This window comes from Sabethes cyaneus, chromosome 3 (assembly GCF_943734655.1).
Source record: "Sabethes cyaneus chromosome 3, idSabCyanKW18_F2, whole genome shotgun sequence".
Classification (NCBI taxonomy): Eukaryota; Metazoa; Arthropoda; class Insecta; order Diptera; family Culicidae; genus Sabethes; species Sabethes cyaneus.
The window spans coordinates 24,325,948-24,351,193 of NC_071355.1; the positions used below are offsets into that span (position 1 = coordinate 24,325,948).

The 25,246-nt window shown below is 41.6% G+C and overlaps 1 protein-coding gene across 2 annotated transcripts; it reads left to right on the plus strand.

The window, feature by feature from the left end:
* On the plus strand, nt 1-24,804 carry LOC128742775 (poly(A) RNA polymerase gld-2 homolog B-like). Of its 2 annotated transcripts, none has more exons than XM_053839227.1 (9): nt 1-211; nt 1,165-2,690; nt 10,957-11,960; nt 12,033-13,208; nt 13,265-14,085; nt 14,153-14,340; nt 14,430-14,548; nt 22,171-22,286; nt 22,360-24,804. In XM_053839227.1, exons 2-9 carry the CDS (start codon nt 1,794-1,796, stop codon nt 22,536-22,538), a joined length of 4,500 nt encoding a protein of 1,499 aa, XP_053695202.1. In that variant the 5' UTR covers nt 1-211; nt 1,165-1,793; the 3' UTR covers nt 22,539-24,804. The 2 variants fall into 2 exon arrangements, with proteins under 2 accessions (XP_053695202.1, XP_053695203.1); XM_053839228.1 differs by lacking the exon at nt 1-211 and adding an exon at nt 594-841.
* Nucleotides 24,805-25,246: the final 442 nt, after the last annotated feature.

Here is a 25,246-nt window from a genome sequence, read left to right on the forward strand (position 1 = left end):
AGAGCTGCGTTTTTTGGACGATTTTCGCTAAAGTGTAAAAGGTTCTGAACTGATTCTTGTAAATCGATCTATTCGACTGCTGTGGAATTTACCGGATATTAAATCCACGGCTCGAGTGTGAGCGTACTTTCCCCGTAATGGAATCGGTGAAAACTAAGTGCGTTTGAGGCAGCGAAGACGGAAAACTCCCGCAGAAAAGTCTACGGAAAAGGTAAGCGTGTGTGCAACAATAGGCGAAAAAAATTGCTCTGCCAGTTCGAGAACGGAAGACATTTTCCCTTCTCTGTGTCTAGGTGCAGTTTTTTTATTCTGCCTTTAAAAGGACATTGTTGAAGGAAAAAAGACCACTCGGCCCGCGTAGCGGATTAGGTTAGGCTTGTGAGTTTTCGGATAAAGTTAGGCAGATTTCGGTGGTCCCGCCCTTATTATCGCGTATTGTGTAATACCTAGGTTTCACTTTCGTCGTCGGTGCAGTTCTTGTGTGTGAACATGGTCAATTAACGAGTGTTCAATTTGGTTCGAGAGAAGAGGAGCCTGCCAGCCCAGCCGCCGCACCAGTTTCACCGTACCCGATAGACGGATGTGATGTGATAGATGTGATAGTGGAGTGGCGTATGTGGATACCATTTTGTCTGAATCTTTTTTTTTTTTGATTTGGTACAAATTTTCGATTCACATCAATAGAAGTTCTGCATGGATGCTGGAATTATTGTATTGCAGATCTATTATAAGTGTCATCGTTCTTAAATGTTTCTCAGCAAAAATCCAATATTAGCATCAGCTGGGTGACCTTGGTATGAATTAGAACGAGATCAGAAGTTATTTAGACATTATTATCCAGGTAAAGTGTAATAATTTGGCCAAACGATATTTTATAAATCATGCTTGAAGTCATACATGATTGCAATTATAAAGATTACTTAAAAATTAATGATAGAAAATGTTGAACATTGCATTTTTTATAATAAATACCTCTAAGATGCATCTTGTGGCGTTGATTTAATGGTTCATTGTTTTAAGGTGGTTTATTGTTATAAGATCGATGTGGTTGTGTTTGACATCCATGTTGAATTCGAACAATCAATTGTTTTTATTTGGTTTACCGATTTGCAACCTCGATCTTAATAAAAAATAATAATAATGGTAAATACTCCCCTCTTGCAGGTATAACATGTTCGTTTGCCGTTGGAATGTCGAATTTCACGTAGCGGAGCAGTCAGAATGTAGCAGTGCAGTTTCGGAGCACCGTCATTGATCGAAATTACAGCTCAAATCATCAGTTGGAGTCATCATCGGAGAAGGAATGGTTTCGCCGCAATCGAACTAACGATTCAGTTGGTTATCTCGAAGTCATCTGACCGCGCAAAGAGTACGCCGTCGTAGACCTACTAGCGAACAAGCCCAACCTACTCGAGCTATTAGTTCTTACTGTGGGCACGTTGAATACCTAGATTGGAGCTTGGCGATTTATCACAAAGTTACACCTTCACAAGGCTCAGTGCCTTCGTGAGTTTTCCTTAAATTAAGCTTGTCAATCCCGGAGACGGATGCTGTTCTTATATTTATAGTTTTTAAAAGAATATTTATTTATTTATTTTCTATTTATCGCCTGCTTTCCTTCCGTATTCCTATCGATTCAACGAAGCTCTTTGCTCGTGAATAATCGTTTTTGATGAAAAGTCCTTAAAGTATTAGATAGTAAATCGCACAAGACTCGATCACATTTTTATCAATTCGGCTAAGCTGGCGTAGAACTAAGCGTATTTCTTGAAAGTAACTAGTAACTAGGCTTCATGTCCACAAAAAGGATGCATCCGCCAGCTGCACTACAGGCAGCTGCACAAACCGGTGTCAAGGGCGGTTTGCTTCCGTCTCCAGTTACGGCATGTAATGGGAAATCTGCCAATTATAATGCCACTATTAGCACTAAGAATCGCCATAATGTAGAAAACATTGTACCGTCCCAAAAGGGCATTCAGAAAAGCGGCAGCGAAACGCCAAACCAGCAGAATGGTGCCGAAAGCGTCAACGGTTTGCAGGGGGCAGTCAAGAAATCCATTCACCGATCAAACCCGGTACCTGCCTCCAAGATGCAGCCATCCGGTGGACCGGTCGGTGCGTCTGCGATTTCCACGCTGAATACCATCAACCGACGCAAAAATAATCGAATAAATTCGCCCAATCGGAAGCGACAGGAGATCTTCAGCAATCTGAGAGCTTATAATGTAGAGCTCGTTCCGAGCGTAAATGCTCAATCAGACAAACAGGATGTCGGGGGAACGAATCCCGAATCGTTACCTGTTCAGATGACAGCCGCGCCCAGTGCTGGCAACGAGGCCGGTAAAGCTAACAGCGAAAACAGTGGCGTTACTTGCCCGAGTACATCAACCAGCATCGTTAGCAGCAATACTAGCATTAATAGTAATAGTAGTAACGTTAATAGTAGCAGTAGTAGCAGTAATATTTGCAGCAGTAAGAGCAGCAAGAAAAAAGATTATCCGCTGATGATCGCAGCCACCGCGACGACAGTCGTATCGAAAGATTTCAACACTCCGGTGGTGGCCAAACCGGGCGGCACCGCCGAAGCAGAGTCAAAAACGGAAGCATGTACGATCACTTCGCTGCCCAACGGTCCCGACAAGGGAGCCCCATTCGGTGGAACGTCAACGAATGCAAATGGCCAGAAAAAGGTATGTTTATTTTTTTATTGATCTAGATAATGACACCTGCAACATTAGGAATAAGCACCCGCATTCTATATTTCGGACGGATTGGTTCTTTGAACGAAAGTGGTTGTTGTACATTCCGCCATTATTATATGAGCAGACTAGCAGAGTAACTCGTTCGAAATAAGTCGAACGAAATAAACTGCCCATAAATGGAAGACAGAAAACGCTGTTGAAGCCACGACAATTTTTCTTTAATATTGAATTGATTTTGGAAACAAATCGTCATAAAATCTCTTGAATGTACATAACAGAATACTTTTACAAGCAATTTGGTCACAAGTGACCTAAAATTTGTTCAAAAACTTAGAAAAACTGCCGAAGTTACTGATATGCGATAATTTGTGCTTGAATAAGCAAGAATAAACGTATAACAGTCACAGCATGCCTTGATCCTTGGGTTGTCGGTGACTCGGCAGTATTTTCAAGACCACGTGTCGTTGTTGTTTTGATAATTCACGTGCTCGTTCAATTCAATTGTTCAAAATGTCCTTTTTGACTCAAATCTCTTCCTGGCCTTTTCTCCTTTTTATTGTAATTTGTTATCTTGAGTTTATAGTGAGGTCGCATGATGGGGTTTGTTTGACTCAGAAGCTGGTCGCTTTCCTGTCTGTCCGGAACACTCCCAGAAAGTGCCCGCGTATGACCGATGTGATCCTGGACACTATATGTGACAACAAATGAACTATTTCAAACCAGTTTTGCACTTTCGAGTACCGACTTAGAGATGTCACATGTTGTATTTTAGTTAAATTCAGATACTGACCCCCGTAGAGCTAACTGGAACATTCACGGACATGTTTAGATGTGGCAAATGACGTCTTGAACACTTTATACGACTACCAATAGTCTAGATTTGCAAATCCATGTATATAGGTGTCACATGATAGGTTTGTTAAGGTGCTTCTATGTTCAAGTCCCATATATTCCGGAACTTGTTCCCACTGTAATTTCGGAATCGTACATCCGATCCAAATTCTCTTCAATAGTGTTCTTGTAGGCCATAAAACCTTCGGTTTGGTAGGTGCTGCACTCGCATCGGTCCAGGCATTTCCAAAAAACAGATGCTTATTGATATATTTTTACTACTGTGACTGTTATGCGTTTATTTGTAATATGGGACTGACATAGTTTGATATATTTTTTTCAACATCTTGGGAACAAACATAACTTTTTTGTTTGAAATATTGAAAGAACAGTTAATTTAAAGATGATTTCCAGGTTTATCTCAAAAGTGGTGAAAAGTCAGATGGAACTGTTATGCATTTATGGGCAGTTAAGATCTCTTCCAAATACAGAATAAGGGCGAAACACGTAAAACACAATTATTAACGTTAAATATCAGTTAGTTTGAATATTAAATTGTTGGTTTTCTGATAAAAACATTGGGGTTGAGTATTGTAGACTGTATTATGTTCTATATTTAGCTTATTTAACTCCGCCAAAATTAAAAATCAAAAGGTTTGTTCTATAAATACGATTGTATGGTTGCGGTAGGACTATATTCGGTATTTTTTGAATTAGAAATCTTCACGACTTTAATTCACGACAGCCTATATTGAAGAAAAACAAAGTTAGGATTATATTCCTTTTAAGGTTCAAACACGTGTCAGTGATTTCTAGGATTTCAATCAGTTTGGCCATTGCACATTATTTTTAAAGTTTTTGTCACCCCTTGGAAATTGGCTTGAAAAGTCGGGGGGCAAAAAAAAAATTTGAATGATATACGTCAAATTATTTTTATAAAATCAATTGCCGGTGGGCTCTGCAGCCTTAAAAACTCGAAAAATGAGTACACGAATGGAGTTAACGCTTCTAATACGAAACAAAAATGAAAATTCGAACAATGAAATTTCCGGAAATCTGCAGTAAATTTTTTCTATCATTCTTGTCTTCCTTTTTGAAGGATTTTGCATGAAAAATAATAACGTGTATGTGAAAAAAAAAGAATTGATTTGTTTTTCACATTTGAATTTTAGGTAAAAATTCTTAAACTCATTTTTTTCCTCGATTAAAAAAATCTCTTTGTTTGTTTTCGCCAACAAAATATCATGAACACTATATGTTCATGATATTCATAGATATCATCTTTTATTTTGAGCATAAAAACTATTTTTGAAATCCCAAAAATCAATGACGCGTGTTTGAATCTTAAACAATTCAATCGTAATTTTGATGTTTTGTTAATTTGTTGATAACTGTTCGTGCTTGTCATGAGTTTTTGTATTCTTTAGAACACATAAATATGTTAAAATGAGGTAACATTTTACCATACCTATTTTTTTGGTAGGTATGCTTATTAATATTGACATTGAGTAATTCTCGCTGAAACGGGGCCACTACTGACACGAGGTCTTCAAATATTGGAACTTTTTCGCTTAATTGGTTGACAATGAAATTGTCAATTGGTTGAAATTGGTTGAAATTTTCCTCAGCTTTCCAATGGTGGCCTTAAAATGAAAATCGGTTGGGGGGCTCATGGTGAAAACGGCGATTTTTTGATAAAATCCAATATGGCGACCAAGTGCAAGATGGCCGCCAAAAAATTTTTTTACTCCATTTGAAAGCCCTGTTCTACTTCTTAACAGAACCGAGCAATTTGTTAGTTATTTCACGGCAAATTTATGAAATATCACATGATATGTATCTCAAGATTTGCTCAAAATTCAATTTTTTTTGAACCTGTTAGACCCCTTGGTGCACGAGGGGTCCACTATTTCAAGGTATCAAAAGTGGAATTCATATTTTTTAACCATTTTCAACCAATTGAGCGCAAAAGTTCCAATGTTTGAAGACCTCGTGTCAGTGGTGGCCCCGTTTCAGCGAGAATTACTCATTGTTAAAAAAAAAGGATACTTGTGCTAGAAACAAAATCGAGGAATGTCAAATTCAAAATCTCATCAACATCAACGATGGAGTTCTTCATTGGATATCCAGTTGTCAGGACACCAGACACGTTAATGAATACCTGCAGATTTTGCGTTGTCTACGCTGAGACGCGCCAGGCACCACGTTTACCAGGCATACAGCAGTACGGGTTTTCGTATGTAAAGTGATCTGGTTTGAGCGCCAAATGTTTGGTAGACCTGCAAAGGTATCCATGGCCTTCCTGATCCATGTGGCTATATCAGTCTTGGTACCATCATCGGGCGTTGTCTGGCTACCAAGTTATTGTAAGGCGTCTACCTGTTCAACTTGTTGTCCCGCTACTGTGAAGTTGGTGGAATTGTCAGTGTTCACTACCATAGACTTTTCGCTACATTGACTGTGAGACCTGCTGCCTGGGAGCTCTCGGAGAGGTCGTCTAACTTGCTCTGCATATCGTTTCGGCGTTGTGCGAGCAAGACAATGTCGTCGCCTAGGTCGAGGTCATTTAGCTGCTCCATCGTTAGAGGATTCCAAGGCAATCCTCGATTTGGTCTACTGTCAATTGCTCCAACTAATATCTCATCCATAACGATGAGAAACAGAAGCGGTGATAAAATGCAGCCCTGTCTCACGCCAGCAGTAACCCTTATGGAGTCGGACAAGACGTCATCGCGCAAAATCTTACACGAGAAAGCCTCGTACTGAGCCTCGATGAGATGGACTAGCTTATCTGGAACTCCTCTACGCCTAAGTGCGCCCCAGATGTTTTCGTGGTTGAGTCGGTCGAACACCTTTTCGAAGTCAACGAACACCAGCAGAAGAGAGTCCTGGAATTCGTTGATCTGCTCCAATATAATGCGGAGCGTTGTGATATGGTCTACACATGATCGCCCAGCACAGGATCCAGCTTGCTGCCGCCGGAGAGTAGCGTCGATCTTCTCCTGGATCCGGTTGAGGATTACCTTACAGAGTACTGTGATGCCACGCCAGTTACCGCATTTAGTTAGGTCTTCCTTTTTAGGGACTTTGACCAATATGCCACCGGAAAACTAGCGGTTTCTCATGTATTGCTGAAAAGCTGATGCATTATCTGGGGTGACAAAGATGGGTCAGCTTTGAGCCCCTCGGCTGAAATACAGTCTATCCCTGGCGCCCTATTGGATTTGATGTCTGCTTCAATTTCATCCAGCGATGGCGCCTCTGAATTGACGCGATTAATTCGACGAACTGTAGGCGTCATACACTGCCTGTCATACAATGCCGGCTTTCACCACCCGCCGCTCCAAGGCTCCAAGTCTCAGTCGAAATCCACTCCCTCCACCCGCTGCGCACTTTGCCGAGGGTTTCATCACTGGTGGTGATCAAGGCGTTCTTAATGCCGGTCCATTGCTCTTCGACGGTTCCATCAGGTGGCAACTCCGAGGCTCGGGGTTCAAGTTGTTCGACAAAGGCCTTTTTTAGCTCTGGATTCTTCAATCGGCGCACGTCGTAACGGGACCAAACTTTTTCTCCCGTCGTTGGATTCTGATGCAGATGTGGTCGATCAGTTCATCCTACGTGACGAAATCAGTAGAGGCTATACTGACACATTATTTTGAAAAATCTAGCATCGCACGACTGTAGCTTACTAAGCTTCATCGGAAAGCCATATTCTAGTATTATCTATCGCATCTCATTTCGTTTGATTGAATCGTACGCCGCCCTAAAATCAACAATCAGTTGGCAAGTCGTACTCTTGGAAGTTGTCTGGGAAATGAGACCATCTAATATTCCAACCATCCGACTGGATTATTTTTACGTACAACCGCTCGTTTCCTGTTTCTTAAAATTTACCCGGGATACCGTGCTTTCCACCGGCCTTGGCGTTTTTCATCGCACTAACTACTCCAGAACAGAAGGCTGTTGGGTACTTTTTTCACTGCGTCCAGTATTTTTTACTATTGTGCCATGCTCATTTCTTTTTCTTTGCGCTTCAAGCTTTCCAAACCTTTATTGAGGAAGTGATAGATTGGAAGCTGGAGCGAGAAAGGTGCCAATCAGGTGTGACCTGATCTATAAACCTAGTCACCCTGATCGGCGACACAAACCAAACCTCCCAAAATCTTTTTCGAGATACTGCAGTGTGTGTCCTATTGAGTGCTCCACAATTGCAGAGCAAGTGTTCCAAGCTTCCGCCCTCAGCATTGCAGAAGCGACAGAAATCGTCTTGTACAAAACCAAGATTTTGAAGATGATGTTCGCTCGGACAATGTCCGGGCAAACGTTTCAATTATTAAGGCTCTCTTTCAAAACGGAATCCACCAGAGGTGGGCACCGCTAACCGGAATTTTAGCTTCGCTAACAGCTAATCCGCTAAATCAAAACGTTAGCTTCGATAACCGCTAACCGCTAAATCAATCAACAATTTAGCGGAAACTAGCGCTAACCGCTAACAGCTAAATTTGCTAGCACTGTAGAATCGGCATTACTTTGATAAGCGCTGATTTCGGCAATAAAAGAAATTTTTTATTTCAAAGGTCTAAGAAAAAATACCTGAGATAATTCCGTGCAAAGAATTGCAGGCATTCATGAAAAATGTTTGAAGAACATTATCGCTTAGCATATTATCACATTAAAAGGGTACAAAACATTTCCATGTTCCATGACATAGATTTCTCGATTTTTTATTGGAGTTTTCCATGGCTGTGAAAATTTTTGTAAAAGCTTTCTAAATAATATTTTCTCTGGATTGCTTAATAAAAAGTTACTTACATTTTGTTGGGTTTACACTTGAGCATTACCGGTAAGCATACCAGTAGTGGCGCATCTAGTAAAAAAATTTCATGTTTCTAGTAAAAAAGCAATGAAATCAGAATCAGAAGGTAGAAAATATGTAAAAAAAAAATTTGTAGATAATAATTTTCCTTGGTTGTTGTAAAAACTTTATTGCGTTGAAATTTGGCCCAATACTTATGAATTTATAAAACGAATGATGTTCGAGAAAATCGAAAAATCTTCCTTGATGTTTTCAGTGAATGTAGGAGACCTCGAAGTTTTTAAATATCGATTTATTTGAGTCCGCGCACAAAAGTAGTCCTCTACGGACTTGAGACAGCAACTTCGTTTACGGAAGTGCACTTGCCGTATTTGAACGAAAGATGTTGCGGACTATTTTTGGCGGACTACAAACGGATAGCGGGGAGTGGCATAGGCGTATGAACCATGAGTTGTAGTCACTATTTGGAAAAAGTTGGGAGACTACGGTGAGCCGGCCACATCGCAAGGATACCGAACGACTGTGCAATAAAATCCGTTCTCTTCAAGAGCCCCACCGGCAACAGGAATAGAGGGGCCAAACGAGTTAGATGGTTTGGCCAGGTTGAAGCCGACTTGCATGTGCCGAGACGCGTCACAAATTGGAATTGGCCCCCGGCTCTTGGCTGGTAGAGTACGTACAAAAGTTTGGAATTTGGAATCCTTCGACCGAAGCCTGTGCAATATTTCTCACAAATTTTCCTTCTGCCAAAAAAAGTTAGCGGTTTATTTAGCGGTACATAAATTTAGCGGAAGCTAACAAAAACGCTAACGGTTATAAAAATTAGCGGAAACGCTAACCGCTAACCAAAATGTTAGCTGAGCTAATTAGCTGTTAGCGGATTAGCGGAATTGTGCCCACCTCTGGAATCCACCACACTATAATGAGGTAGATTCAAGCAATGCTTTCCAGCAGAGAAATCATAGCATCGCTGGGAAATACGTCGAGAAGTTCTCTCCTCTTTGCTTTGGACATTGGTGGCCGACGCACTCCTTTACAAGATATTTGGTTATGAGACTATTGCTTAGGTCGTCAACGTATCTTATCATCAGAAGACAATCAGTACTGTCAAGTTGTTTGTTAGGAGCTCTCTTCGTGAAAAAAACATACTGTTGTTTCCTCTATACTGGTTGGTATAACCAGGCTGAGGCTGGTATAGGTGGCTGAGCTTCAGTAATGAAGTCAAACTTTTCGGAATAATTCTGGCTAAAAACTTAAATGGGATGCCCACCATTATGGTGTTAAGAAAGCGACCCGTTGGAATCAAATAAAGGGTGTAGACTAAACAGTTAACAGCTTATCTACACAAATCTTACAGTAGCTTAAAAATTGTTCAACTTAACTCATAGTGAACTACGCACAAATACAGGACTCCTACCAGGATTACCTGCCACTTTTGTAGCCCTGAACTTGAAAGTTCAGCGCATCTGCTCTGCAAATACGGAGTTCTTGATTTATCTAGGTATTATTTCTTCATAACTGTCATTCCTAGAGCCCAAATCCCAATCCCATTGGTGTTGTTAACCATGTAGTACCGAATCGGGGCACAAAATTACAACTATCTTGCTCAACTCCAACAATGGGTATGAGCAGTCTGTTAGTCCGTCCGTCTGCGTGACTCGAAAAAACGCATTTTTAATGTGATAATTTAGGTTCACCATAACGGAGATAACCGGAAGTTATGACCAAAACGCCTGTTGCTATGTTTGTAACAAAAATTTTGCGCCTCTTGCCTTTCGGGCTCACAACAAATCCTGCCCTGGATAACAGATTGTTCATGAGGTGCTCGCACACCAACTGTAGTTTAGGTGGCACATGTATTAGTTTCAGCTCTGTACAAAGCGCGTTGGGAGTGGACTGCGATTCCTACCACGAAAATATGGCGTCCTTTCGGGGACCCCCTTTCCGTTACTGACGAATTAAGGCTCTTTTATACTAAAACCTTTCTTAGGATAATGAACGAAATTGCAAATAATACATTTTTCAAACGGGCGCTCATCTTTCCCCTGTGCGTGTGGTTATCTTACCTCGATATGTTTCAGACCACTGAATCTCATAACAAAATTTTATGGAAAAATAAGATATAAGTACCCACTTTGACTTTACCTTCCTGTAAAACGTAGTCCTGCGTCAAAACAGAATTGATATTTAGTTACCCATCAGCTACCGCACTTCAAAGGTTTCACGCTTCTTGTGTGTTCTCAAAATCAGAAAATATCGCTTTAACCTATGATGAGTAGAGCATTTGAATCACCATGGTTTTAACCCCTAGAACCAGCAGCGCAAAAGATTCTAATCATGGTAGGCGTGTCTGAATAAATTTTCCTCCTCATTCGCAAAAACAAAGCCTGCAAAAGTCAAACTGTGCAGTATGCTTTCAAGAACAGGAAAAATCTCGCTACTCGTACAAGATCAAACTGTTCGCTTCTTGTATCCTATCTATATTTGTTAAATTTTCATCGCTCGACTGGTGCCACAATGCAGCCAGCAAAACCAGAGAAACGTCTCCGACGCTCGCGCCGAAATCTAATCGTGCATCCGTGTGTTCCGTCTCCCCTTCTCCTAAAGCTTCTCAATGCAAGCGGCAGCTTCAGCACGTATCATCGGCATCCGGCCCTTCTATCATCGAACGAGCCATCCTCTGTGGGAAGTGCCGTGCCATCAACAACATCCACAACTTCATCTGTGTCGTCAGTGGCCCCACCATCATCATGCACGCCGGAATCAGCGGCGGCACCCACCAATGGCGGTGTCAGCAGTTCTAAGCCCGGGAGCCCTAGAAGCAACTCAAACACTGGCAAAGTGTTGCTTCAAAGTGTTAATCCGCCGCCGTCAACTGCTCCGCTGGACCCGATGACCCTACTGCAGGGCAAGTTGAGGAGTTCGTTGAAAATAGACAACTTTGCAACGCCACCGCCACAAACCCATCACATTGCGCATCATTCCACGATTTCCCTTCATCAGCCCCCTGGACAGCCTCATTCTGTTCAACCGCAGCAGCAGCAGCAGCAGCAGCATATACCTCCAACGACATCTCCGCAGTACACTTTGGATTTCTTGCACATGGTAGGCATGCGAATGTCCACTGCTGGCGGAGGTGTTCCGGCAAACTCGGCAACGACAGCTCCGACTGCCATGTTTCGTGCTAGTCCGCCTTTTAATTACACCTTTAACCTGCAGCAACAACAGCAACAAATGATACATCAACAGATACAACAGCAGCAGCAATCACGGCACCAGCATGTCCAGAGGCATTTTTCCCACTATTATGATGATTTGGTAATGCAGAATACCGGAGGAGGAGAACCAGTATATCCCAGTTTTGTTGTGCCGGCGGAACATCTAACTAACGGCGCCAATTCAGCCAACGGAAATGCTTCCATTAATACGAGTGGAGGAAGTTCTAACGACACCGGCTTGGCTTACTGTTATTCGCAAAATCATCATCATCATCTTCATCATAGCCATCCCGGGCAACAGTCAGGTTACGGTCAGCATCAAAATCATTATCAGAATAATAACTACCAGCAACACAATCGGAACTACAGTCGAGGAGGTCAGCATAATGGGAGGTAAGTAACTTTTGAATCCTACTTACACTCTTAAGAGACATAACAATTTCTAACGCTATTCTTTGATTGCAGTGGAAACCCGTCAACCGGAGGTAAACGATCGTGGAACAATAACTGGCACAATGGCAAAAAGGGAAATGTAATGCACGGCAAATATGGAAACAAAAATTCCAGCTTCAATCACGGATACCGCAAAAATTATCATTTCCACAATAATCACCACAATAACAACCACCAGCAGCAGTACGAACAGTATCAGAATCACCAGTCGGATAATCCACGAAACTTGGTGTATATCAGGGGCTATGACCGAGGTCACAGGAACTCCGGAAGTCACAAAAGCGTTAGTCGATCACCTACCCCTAGTCCTCAGTCGGAAAGTCCGAGCATTGATGAGTCAGGGGAATCTGGTGACCTGGGTGTTAGTATTCAGCCGCAGCGCGATGAAAAATCCGATAGTGGAATTGACGAAGTCGTGCAAAGTATTAAAAAGTGTACAGCCCCTGGCTCTTCCTCGTCTTCGTCTTCAATGGCTTCGATTCCGTCGACGGATTCATCAGCTGTGTCGTCGTCGGTTTCGCAGAATCTTGAGCTTCATTGTGCAGCAGGCCCCGGTTACGAGTCCGATTCGTCACATTCCTCCAGTTACAATAGTCACTCCTACCGACCCCGCAAGTACGCAAGTAATGGCCAAGTTTATCGGTCTTCCTCGTCGACTTCCTCCGGTGTGTCATCAACTGCGGCCTTTCCTCCGATCAGCACAGCAACTACAACGACGCCTCAGGTGGCAGATTTCTTCCTGCGAAGCCAAAGCTACCATGGTTCTCATCAGAACCTGGTGACTGTCAGTGGAGGCACTAGTCCAAACCCACCAAGCTCGCCCGCTGCTACTCCAAGGTCACTAGTCGGAACGCAATCAATGCCAATGTTTAGTGAGCTGTTCACCGGAACTCATCATAACCTTTCGCACCAGCAGCACCAGCTCCAGCCGCAACTGCTGCAGCAGCAGCAGCAACCGCATTTGATTCTCAACCACCAGCCGCAAAACCTCCAAAATGCTTTGTATGGAAGCAGCAACTCACTGGAGTTGTCGATTCATACCGGAACTAACAGCACGCTAGGCAATTCCACCGTGAGCAACTGCAGCGGTACAAGCAATGGAAGCAGCAGTGGTTACAGTAGTGCACCGCCGTCCACGGTGCCGCCCAACGAGGTTAACTCGATGCAGAGCGGACATCCAAAGAGACGGTAAATATGGCCTCATTATTAAAACATACAATCAATTATTTGAATCTATTTCGTAGCCATTCTGGACGTTCATCACCGGTGTACTTCACCGTTAGCAACAAACCGAACCGGACGTTATCTGGCAACGTCCTTAGTGTAGCAAGCGCTCAGCAACAACAGCCACCTCCCAGTAGCAGTCCGCCATCCACGGTCAACAGTAAGGATGCTCCCGCCTGGAGTCAGCACAGACCGCTCACGGTTTCGGCGTCAACCGTGACGGCAACATCCACAGCGCCAATATCTCAACCGCCACCAACCTTTTCCCTGTCGACAAACAGCGTGCTGTCATTTCCTCCACCGAACGAAGCAAACAGCGCGCACACACCCGCCGACAAGTTTCTTGCACGAATGCACTTGGTGGAGATGTTGGCTCCGCCGGAGGATTTCGCACCGCCCGGCTGTAAATGGGCCCCCCTGTCACGTGCCCTTTGGCAGAAATTTGCTGCTGCACAGCAAACTCAACATAAGTACGCACAGAAAATCCATCTGTGGAGATATCTATTTCTGAGCATTCGCAAAGCGTTTCCTCGGTTCAGTTTGTATATGGTCGGTAGCACGATTGCCGGATATGCTTCGGACAACTCTGATGTGGATATGTGTTTGGTTTGCCGGTCTAATTCGGTGCCGTTCGATATGCGAGGAGAGGCCCTCTTCCAGCTCGGTCAGCTGAAGAATTATTTCATGAACATCAGCACCTTCTTCGAGGAATTCAGTGTTATTCAGGCCAAGGTTCCGATTTTGCGGTTCCGCGACGCTACCAGTTCAGTCGTAGTGGATCTCAACTACAACAATTGCGTCGGCATTCGCAACACGCATCTGCTGTTCTGCTATTCGCAATGTAAGGATGTGTTTTGAACTATATATTTCTTATGATGATTTTTCAACCCATTGATTCCGCTTCGCAGTGGATTGGCGAGTCCGCCCGTTGACGCTGGTCGCCAAAATGTGGGCACAGCATCACAACATCAACGATGCAAAGAACATGACAATCTCGAGCTACTCGCTGGTGCTGATGGTGATCCATTTCCTTCAGTACGGCGTAAGCCCTCCGATACTGCCCTGTCTGCACGCGATGTACCCGGATAAGTTTGTGGTAAGTGTGCTCGTTTACTGTGTTGTTGCGTGTTGCTGTAGGCTAGGAGGAGGGATGCAACGTTTGAACTATTTTTACTAATTTTACAGCGAATGTCGGACATCAGCAGCATCGATCTGACCGAGACTATGGAGCCGTACAAGAACGAAAACTCGATGCCCATTGGTGAGCTGTTCCTGCAGTTTCTGGAGTACTACGCTAATTTCGAGTAAGTACCTGGTCATTGTTAAATTTTTAGGTTTTGATTGACGATGTTGTTTGTATAGTGCGTGGTCTTCACATAATTGTAGACAAGAATGACGCTGTTAAAGTGACTGTTGTAATAAAAAAATTGTTGATTCTTCTGTCAACTGGATTTCGAATTTTTTTATGACAATGTAAAAATCTTCATCAAAATTTTCTCGATTTTTCGGTCCAATCGGGGATACAAATTTACTAGGTGGGGGCGAACCAACCACCGGTTGAAAGCCCTATTAAAAATGTATATAAATAAACTAAAATTTACTGGGGAATGCGAAACGGATACAATTTGGTTCAACTCATGGCGTTGATTACCTGCAAATAAGCGAAAACCTGGAAATGTCAGTGAAATTCGTTTCAACCTGAAAAGGTCAGGAAATTTCCAGTGAATATTTGGACAATATATATGTTTGCGTTGTCTGTAACACCTATTTTGCACGACAGAAAATTCGGAAACATACATGAAAATGGATGTCGCAGACTTGCGGTCCTTCCGTGGATCAAACGTCGACTGTCTCATAGTAAGCATGATTCACGCACGGTTGTCCAGCGTATTCAAATCGAGTCTAACAAGGAAGATACGACTGAACATTCGATGGTTATCAGCGGAAGGAGTTGCTGCAGAGTACTCTCGAAAAACTGATGCGTGGATCGGTGAACACCTTGAAGAGATCCTGAACGAGCAGTGGAAGCACATCCACGATGCGTTCAGTACTACAGCACGAGAAGTGTTGGGTACTACTGCTGCAGCCACTTCCAGTGAGTGGTTCAACGCAGAGTGCCAACAGTCACCGACATCAAGAATCGAGCCACAGAACTCAGATATTGACTGCAACTGTGACACGCCAGAACCCAACGCCCTGGCAAGACAGACGTCTGCGTACAACGCCGAAATTTTGGCTAGAGCTGCTGACACTTCTAGACTGCTGGCAATAGTGTGGTAGTCGACGGGGACCAGTTCGAGGTAGTCGACGATTTTGTATACTTCGGGTCGTTGACGTCGGATAATAACTGTCGCAGAGAAATATGCAGTCGTGCTTACTACGGACTCCACAAGACCCTTAGGTCTGGTAAGCTTCATCCCCGTATCAAAAGTATCATGTACAAAACGCTAATAAGACCGGTAGTTCTTTACGGGCACGAAATGTGGTCAATGCTCGTATGGGAAGTGCGGGACAGTCAAGAAATTGAAGACGGACAACTATGGACCGAGTTATTTGGCAAAATATGCAGGTCAAATTCTGAGGGACGACGGACCAGGATAGTAAGTAAGTAAAGCACGATACGAGAAGCTTCTTTAAAACTATAAACGGAATCAGGAACCGGACCATGCCAACTCCTGTTATATGCAACGATTAGAAGGGAACTTAATTACCGAAAGATCGGAGGTGACCAGGCGTTGGAAACAACATATCGATGTACGCCAGTGAACACAACGGTGAACGAGATGGAGCTGTCAATGAAAACAGTATAACGATTAAGCCTAGAGCGGTCGCGTCGTGTACTGAATACACGGCGAATAATACTCCCTATGTCTCAGGACTGGCATGAGATAGAATGTTGCGGTTTTCGACAAAGCTGTTTATCTAGTTAAGACGCATCTAGAAATGAAAAATATAGTTTGAGAACTGATTCGCTAGATGGCGCAAATGGCGACCAAATTAAATGATTCTCGAATCTCGATACTAGAATCTCTAATATCTCGGGACTGAGAAGAAATAGAAGGTTACTGTCTTTGGCAAAATTGTTTATTTGGACGAGATCAATCTACGGACAACAACTTTCGGAACTAATACGATAGATGGCGCTTATAACGAGCATATTGATTTTTTTGGAATATATCTCAGAGTCGTGACGAGATAGAATGTTGCTCACCCCTATTCTGTATTTCGAACGAATCTTTATTTCGGGGTCTGAACCCCCAAAACACCTCCCCCCGTCGCTACGCCCATGATATATACATGCTAATAAATTATATTTGATGTGGCAAAACTGGCATATTCGTACTATTTTAAAGATCATCACGTATGAGGAATAAATCTATACCTATAAAGAAGGATTTCTGTCTGTCTGTCTGTCTGTCTGTCTGTCTGTCTGTCCGTATGTTCCTTATAGAATCGAAAACTACTGAACCAATCGACATGAAAATATGCATGTAGAGGTTTTTTGGGCCCATGAAAGGTTTTAGTGATGGTTAGAAACCCCTCCTTCCACTAAGAGGGGGGGCTCCCATACAAATGAAACACAAATTTCTGCATAACTCGACAACTAATCAAGCAAATAGAACAAAATTTGGCATGTGGGTGTTTTCGGTGACAAGAATTTATTCTATGGTAAATTGAGACCCCTCCCCTCTTTATAAGGGGAATTATAACTCCTCTCCTCTTTAAAAGGGGGGGCTTCCATACAAATTTCCTCATAACTCGAGAACTAATCAAGCAAATGGAACCAAATTTGGCATGTGAAGGTTTTCGAGGGCAAGAATATTTTCTATAGTAAATTAGGACCCCTCCCCACTTTAAGAGGGGGGGCTCCTGTACCAAAGAAACACTATTTTCCTCATAACTCGAGAAGTAATTAAGCAAATGGAACCAAGTTTGGCATGTGGGTGTTTTTGGAGACAAAATTTTTTCTATGATGAATTGGGACCCTTCCCCGTTTTAGGAGGGGGGATCCTATACACATGAAATACAAATTTCCTCATAACTGAAGAACTAATCAAGCAAATGGAACAAAATTTGGCATGTGAAAGTTTTCGAGGGCAAGAATATTTTCTGTGGTGAATAAGGACCCCTCCCCACTTTAAGAGGGGGGGCTCCTATACAAACGAAATACAAATTTCCTCATAACTCGAGAACTAATCAAGCAAATGGAACAAAATTTGGCACGTGGGTGTTTTCGGAGGCAACCATTTTTTCTATGATGAATTAGGACCCCTTACCTTTTTAAGAGGAAGGGCTCTCATACAAACGAAATACAAATTTCCTCATAACTCTAGAACTAATCAAGCAAATGAAACCAAATTTATCATGTGGGTGATTTGGAGGCAAGAATATTTTCTATGGTATATTTTCTATGGATTTCCCCACTTTAAGAGGGGGGGGGGGTCTCCTATACAAATGAAAAACAAATTTCCTCATAACTCAAGAACTAATCAAGCAAATGGAACCAAATTTGACATGTAAGTGGTTTTGGACGCAAGATTTTTTTCTATGATGATCTCCCCTTTAAGAGGGTGGGCTTCCATACAAATGAAATGCAAATTTCCTCTTATCTCGCGAACTAATCAATCAAATGGAACCAAATTTGGCATGTGGGAGTTTTAGATGGCAGAGTTTTTTTCTATGGTGAATTACGACCCCTTCCCCTTTTAAGAGGGGAGCTCCCATACAAATGAAATTCAAATTTCTTTATAACTTGAGAACTAATCAAGCAAATGGAACCAAATTTGGCATGTGGGAGATTTTGGAGTCTTGAATTTATTTTACGATAGTTAGAGACCTCTCACCCCTGTGGTAGGGGGATATGGACTCTCATACAAATAAAACAGAAATTTTTGCGAAACTCAAAAACTAATCGAACTCGAGAAATTCGAGACTCTTCCATAAAACATTAGTCAATACAAGACCACAAAAACTATCTATAGTAACACTAGATCATTCAGAACGAGACGGTCGCGAGTGTTGCCGGTGACCCGCCGTCGAAAGCACCGCCCACTGGGGGGCTTGCAAAACTCGAGATTGTGACAAAGATCATCCGAGATTCATGATTTATGTACAACACAGGTTAATTTGTGGCAACACGAAGTTTGTCGGGTCAGCTAGTAGCTATATAAATAATTATCCACGATAATATCCGATTAAGCCCGGCTCGCTCCGTATTGCTATACGATTCTGTGCTGAATATCGTATGTGTGTCAGTTACTGTTATGATATACGACAGAAAATCAACTTGGGCGCACTTTATTAAGCATTAGTTACGATTCCGAGTTTATTAAGAGATATTTACAATAATTTTTGTACTTTGATATATGAGTTGGTGCTGGCTGGGCGGCCAGTTAGCTCCAAGGTGCGACGCTGGCCTAACAAGCCAGTCGTCGTATGTTCAAGTCTTGACTGGGCGGTGCCGCTACAGAGTTAATAGGATCTTTGCACGAGCCCCGTGATTTTCCTGTACTCTAATAAACGGCTGCGAAGTCTATCGATAAAGAAGGGTCAAATTCTTCAAGTTCGAAGGACGTTTATACCCATGGTTTTGCTTTGCTGATAAATCTAGATTTTAACAGATTTATATTGCATACCCGACAAAGCTCAAAAATCTTCCAGATACATATTTAGTAATGTCCAAGATTTTTGTCAGATTTCTGTTTTTCCGTCCTGTCATCACTCCTAATTTCAGACAACATGTTGTACCTGCGTTTAACAAAACAGACAAGACGTTTCCCGAAAAAGTCCTCCCTATCGGTCAAATTGATCGCCAGATGTCTTTTGATAAAAGTTGAAGAAATACGTATCAATTGCTTCTGTCAGAAAGCCATAGAAATAGCTGTTGATTGGCTGGAATTGACAACGCCATCAATGGTGAAAAGGACAATGATGCGTTATCTAACGTGTTTTGACTACACAAACGACTTTGTAGTGAATAGCAGTGTTCTAAGTCATCATGGGTTGGCAATATTCCGAAAAGAATTTGATTTTTTCGTCATCTCCACCAACTACTGACTTAATTCCGAATTTTATTTACCATCGTCGGAAGTATCTTGATCTGATAAACAACTTTGTCTGAAACATCAACCCTCTATCTCATCATGGTTCGGAAATATCGCCAAATGAATTGAATTTCACCGTATACTCCATCTAGTAGACTAGTTCCAAACTTCAGTGTCCGTTACCGAATGCGTCTTGACTTTACAAACAACTTTGTAGTAAATAGCAACCTTCTAGCTCATTACGGTTCTAAAATATAATATACTAGCTGACCCGACAAACTTCGTATTGCCACAAATTAACCTGTGTTGTACATAAATCATGAATCTCGGATGATCTTTGTCACTTCTCGAGTTTTGCAAGCCCCCCAGTGGGCGGCGCTTCCGACGGCGGGTCACCGGCAACACTCGCGACCGTCTCGTCCTGAATGATCTAGTGTTACTATAGATAGTTTTTGTGGTCTTGTATTGACTAATGTTTTATGGAAGAGTCTCGAATTTCTCGAGTTCGATTAGTTTTTGAGTTTCGCAAAAATTTCTGTTTTATTTGTATGAGAGTCCATATCCCCCTACCACAGGGGTGAGAGGTCTCTAACTATCGTAAAATAAATTCAAGACTCCAAAATCTCCCACATGCCAAATTTGGTTCCATTTGCTTGATTAGTTCTCAAGTTATAAGGAAATTTGAATTTCATTTGTATGGGAGCTCCCCTCTTAAAACGGGAAGGGGTCGTCATTCACCATAGAAAAAATTTCTGCCATCTAAAACTCCCACATGCCAAATTTGGTTCCATTTGATTGATTAGATCGCGAGATAAGAGGAAATTTGCATTTCATTTGTATGGAAGCTTACCCTCTTAAAGGGGAGATGGGCCATAACTCGCTTTCTAAAGAAGAGAGGGGTCTCAATTCACCATAGAAAAAATCTTGCGTCCAAAACCACTTACATGTCAAATTTGGTTCCATTTGCTTGATTAGTTCTCGAGTTATGAGGAAATTTGTTTTTCATTTGTATAGGAGCCCCCCCCCCTCTTAAAGTGGGGAAATCCATAGAAAATATACCATAGAAAATATTCTTGCCCCCAAAAACACCCACATGATAAATTTGGTTCCATTTGCTTGATTAGTTCTAGAGTTATGAGGAAATTTGTATTTCGTTTGTATGAGAGCCCCCCCTCTTAAAAAGGTAAGGGGTCCTAATTCATCATAGCAAAAATGGTTGCCTCCAAAAACACCCACTTGCCAAATATGGTTCCATTTGCTTGATTAGTTCTCGAATCATGAGGAAATTTGTATTTCATTTGCGTAGAAGCACCCCCTCTTAAAGTTGGGAGGGGTCCTAATTTACCATAGAAAATATTTTTGCCTCCAGAAACCTCCACATGCCAAGTTTGGTTCTATTTGCTTGATTAGTTCTCGAGTTATGAGGAAATTTGTATTTCATTTGTATAGGAACCCCCCCTCCTAAAGTGAGGAGGGGTCCCAGTTCATCATAGAAAAAATTTTTGTCTCCAAAACACCAACGTGTCAAATTTGGTTCCATTTGCTTGATTAGTTCTCGAGTTATGAGGAAATTTGTATTTCGTTTGTATAGGAGCCCCCCCTCTTAAAGTGGGGAGGGGTTCTAATTTACCATATAAAATATTCATGCCCTAGAAAACTTTCACATGCCAAATTTAGTTCCATTTGCTTGATTAATTCTGGAGTTATGAGGAAATTTGCATTTCATTTGTATAGGAGCCCCCCTTGCTAAAGTGGGGAGTGGTCCCAATTCATCATAGAAAAAAAATTTGTCTCAAAAAACACCCACGTGCCGAATTTTGTTCCATTTGCTTGATTAGTTCTCGAGTTATGAGGAAATTTGTATTTCGTTTGTATAGGAGCCCCCCCTCTTAAAGTTGGGAGGGGTCCTAATTCACCATAGAAAATATTCTTGCCCTCGAAAACTTTCACATGCCAAATTTGGTTCCATTTGCTTAATTACTTCTCGAGTTATGAGGAAAATTGTGTTTCTTTGGTACAGGAGCCCCCCCTCTTAAAGTGAGGAGGAGTCCTAATTTACTATAGAAAATATTCTTGCCCTCGAAAACCTTCACATGCCAAATTTGGTTTCATTTGCTTGATTAGTTCTCGAGTTATGAGGAAATTTGTATGGAAGCTCCCCCTTTTAAAGAGGAGAGGAGTTATAATTCCCCTTATAAAGAGGGGAGGGGTCTCAATTTACCATAGAATAAATTCTTGTCACCGAAAACACCCACATGCCAAATTTTGTTCTATTTGCTTGATTAGTTGTCGAGTTATGCAGACTTCAATACATCTCCACCGCGAGGTTTACTATTTGGCCCATTATGGTTCCATATGAAACCTGAAAATGCGCTTCTGAACAACTATTACGAATACGACTTTTTTCATGTCAAATTCTCATTACAACGATTACCTATATCGAAGTCAATTTTGGTTCTCAGTCCACATACCTTCTGGTAGTGAATCAGAAACCGATTAGAGTAATTCTGTTTTAGATCAGGTATAGACTCAGGCTGTGCAGTTCGCAGAGTCAGAGACAATTACATTTTCGACACATGACATGTATATTTGCTATCAATTTAGAATAAAAGGAGTCTTATGATATGCAGAATACTAGGGTGATTTATGTAGTTTGGACAGGCGTTACGTGTACGCTATTTTGGACATTTTTATTTGATTTTGCCGTAAATGTCCAAAAAAGCTTACGCGTAAAGCCTGTCCAAAATACATAAATCACCCTATATTTCGGAGATAGGGTATTAAAACGTATGTAGAATTCGGTAAATGATATCTATTACACAATAGTTATTATTTATTCACCGTTGTTCACTTTTTAATGTTGGTTTATTTTTAACTTACAGTTACACGCATTACGCGATATCGGTTCGTACGGGCTCGGTTATCTCGATAGAAAGCGCTCGCGTTGCTCGCAGCTACAAGAATGACCCACACCATTGGCGACAGCTGTGCATAGAAGGTAAGCTTTTATTCCGTTTAAAATTACTGTATCAACCGTGTTAACTGAAACTCTGCAATCCACATTTTTACAGAGCCATTCGATCTTACCAACACGGCCCGGTCTGTGTTTGATGCGGATATCTTCGAGCAAATAAAATCCGTATTTTCCACCTGCTGGCGACGGTTGAAGGATACAAACGATCTCAATTCGATCTTTGATTGTGAGCCGCTGTTTATACCGGTGGCTTCGGCACTATCGCTCACGTCATGATCACTGCCCTCGACGATATCGTTGCTAGAGCCGTTTGCTCGGTTCAGTAGAAAAATCGCTGCAGTTTGTGCCGGCTGAGCGTAGTTTTTCCTGTAGTTTTCAGTGCGGCGTGAGGGAGGTAAGCTTCAAAAGACTGACTATAATTCTATTAGAGTAAATAGTTGAACCAAACAAAAAAAAAAGGGCTGAAAGAGCGGTGTGATATAGGATAGTCTCAAAATTCCGGAGGAACTAGTTCAGTCTTTTCACACATTCGTACACACACACATATCAGGCACTCGTGCCGATCACTTCATCATTTGTCAAAGGAAGAAAGTTCTACTTACTGAATTCAGCTGCCGTCGAAAATGTACACTGAAAAGGCACGCAGAACGAGTTAGGCAAAAATGTGTTCAATTTACCGCCTGCGAAATGGGACATGCGCGCATTGGACAAATTGTCTGTGCGCGACGATCCGATTTTAAGGCCAACTACCTGTGAGTGGAGATCAGATTCTCCATTGCGACGCCCTATCATGAAATGATCTCGTTTAGTTATTACGTTTTTTGTGCCATCGGTTTTTTGTTGTCTTGTACATCTACGCTCGCATACATACTAGCACGTACGTGAAAAGTTGTTTTACGGTAAGGAAGATAGCAGGCGCATAAGCTCAATGTGAGGGGACCAAACGAAAAAAAATCACAAAAACTGCTTACAAAAGAATCTTTCCCCCGCATAGTGCAGCCAGTGTAATTATCAACAGTCCGGTTATATACATAAAAATACTTTTGCTCTAGTATTAGCTCTCCTGATCTTGGTAGATGTAAACCCAATACTCTTTCTAGCTAGCAGCAGGCTTTAACGCGCATATGCGAAAGGACTACACGTAAACTGAAAGATCCTAAAGTAATATATGGAAACTATACGTCAGAATGTAGGAAACTGAACTGCTAAAGTGAGTTTTGCGAAACTGAGATTTAATAATCTAGGGGCAAAAACAAAGACAAAGTTTGCAAACACGAAATGAATACATTTTAAAGAGGTTCATTTTTAAAACGAAAAAAAATTATACTAGATATGAAAAACACGGCTGTGAAAAAATTAAGAAGTTTAAATTATTATTACAAAGAGTGAAGCAAAACTTAAGGAATACTAATTAAAGGTATATTTTTAGATTTAATTTATATGAAGAAGCGAGGCTGAAGTGAACGGAAGCGGTCGAGTGAAAGAAGATGTAGGAGAGAAGTGAAGAAAGAAAAAAAAAACTAAAAAGTATTAAAAAAAATAACACAAAAAGTCAAAACTTGGAAAAAAAAATAAAAAAGTAAAAAAATCAACGAGAGGCGACACTAGGAAACTGCAAGTCTGTATATTAGAAACTCTGCGAGTTGTCGAGGACGAACAGTGCTGGATATATCCACTGTTAACTAGTGTAGTTTCCTATTGTTGTGTTGGGTTGAAAACAAAAAAAGATTAAGAAACAAAAGCTAAACAAAAAAAAAAGCCCAGAAAAAAGATGCGTTTTGTTTGAAGCGGCAAATTCTATATCAATTTGTATCCCTTAAGAAAAAGCAGTAGAAGACCGCAGAAAGACCCAGTGTAGGCCAAAAGGGTTAGGAGCATGAGGTGAAGCAATAGAAGGAAAGTTCGAGGAAACGCCTCCTCCGGAGCGAGAAATTGATTCAGTTGGTTTTTCAGCTAGAGAACAATTTGTTTTTTTTACCAGAGGGCTACCAGCAGTTCCAGTGCATTCTACCGATTTAACGTTTGCTCATTTGTCCGGTTCCCTTCTGTGCCGTAGGTATAATAGTTCTAAGAAACAGGTTATCCCTGGAAAAAAGGTTAAAAAGTCTTGTGAACAACAAAAAAAAGTTTAAAATGTAACTTAAAGGAGAAAATGTTTTCTTTCTTCTAGAAGTTGAGATGTGGTTCCATTCTAGTTCAATCTCAATTTGCAGCAAACCTTTGTTTACACTCGCGTGAACATTTACGAGCTCTCGTCGTTTTGATCATTTTTGTTTCTGTTTTGTTATTGTCGAGCTCTAAGTGGAAAATGAATCGGTTTGTAACCGTTAGGGGTTATGCTATGCATGCAGCAGAGCATTGGACGATTGTTTTGTTTTTATCTGCCAGGGATGTTTGATGCGATGATGAAAATTATGCCAGCATCTTATAGAAAGCAAAATCCACCCAAATCAAACGTGAAAATCAGCAAGATTTAGCTGTAGTAGGATTGTCGATACTGTGAATAATGTTAAAGGAAATCCATTTTAAACGAAGCGTATTTTACAAGGGTAAGTTGAATAAAAAGTGAAAAAAGTTATTTTTTGGACTTTTTTATTGCACCTAACATATCCGGAAATGTGAAATTATGACTTTAATTACCTCTTTTCTGATATTATAATTGCAACAATTTTGTATGTTATTTTTCCCTCCCATGGGTAGGTGGTTTGACAAGCATTTCTACGAGCAGTTTGAACGGAAATATAACAACTGCCCAAGACACGGCATTAAAAGCATCATCGGAGACCTCAACGCTCGTGTTGGCCAGGAGGAGGAATTCAGTTTGGTTATTGGAATGTTCAGCGCACACCCTCTTACGAACGAAAACGGCCATTGACTCCGCCGTCTGCAAAAATATGGCCATATGAAGCACCCACTTCCGGCAAAGCCTCTAATATCGGTACACCTGGAGATCACCACAACAGACCATCTCGCAAATCGACAAC

Coding starts and splice junctions, on each gene's coding strand:
- LOC128742775 (XM_053839227.1), top strand. CDS start 1,794: ATGTCCACAAAAAGGATGCATCCGCCAGCTGCACTACAGGCAGCTGCA. Junction 14,341..14,429: donor TGTACCCGGATAAGTTTGTG/GTAAGTGTGCTC, acceptor CTAATTTTACAG/CGAATGTCGGACATCAGCAG. Junction 14,549..22,170: donor GAGTACTACGCTAATTTCGA/GTAAGTACCTGG, acceptor TTTAACTTACAG/TTACACGCATTACGCGATAT.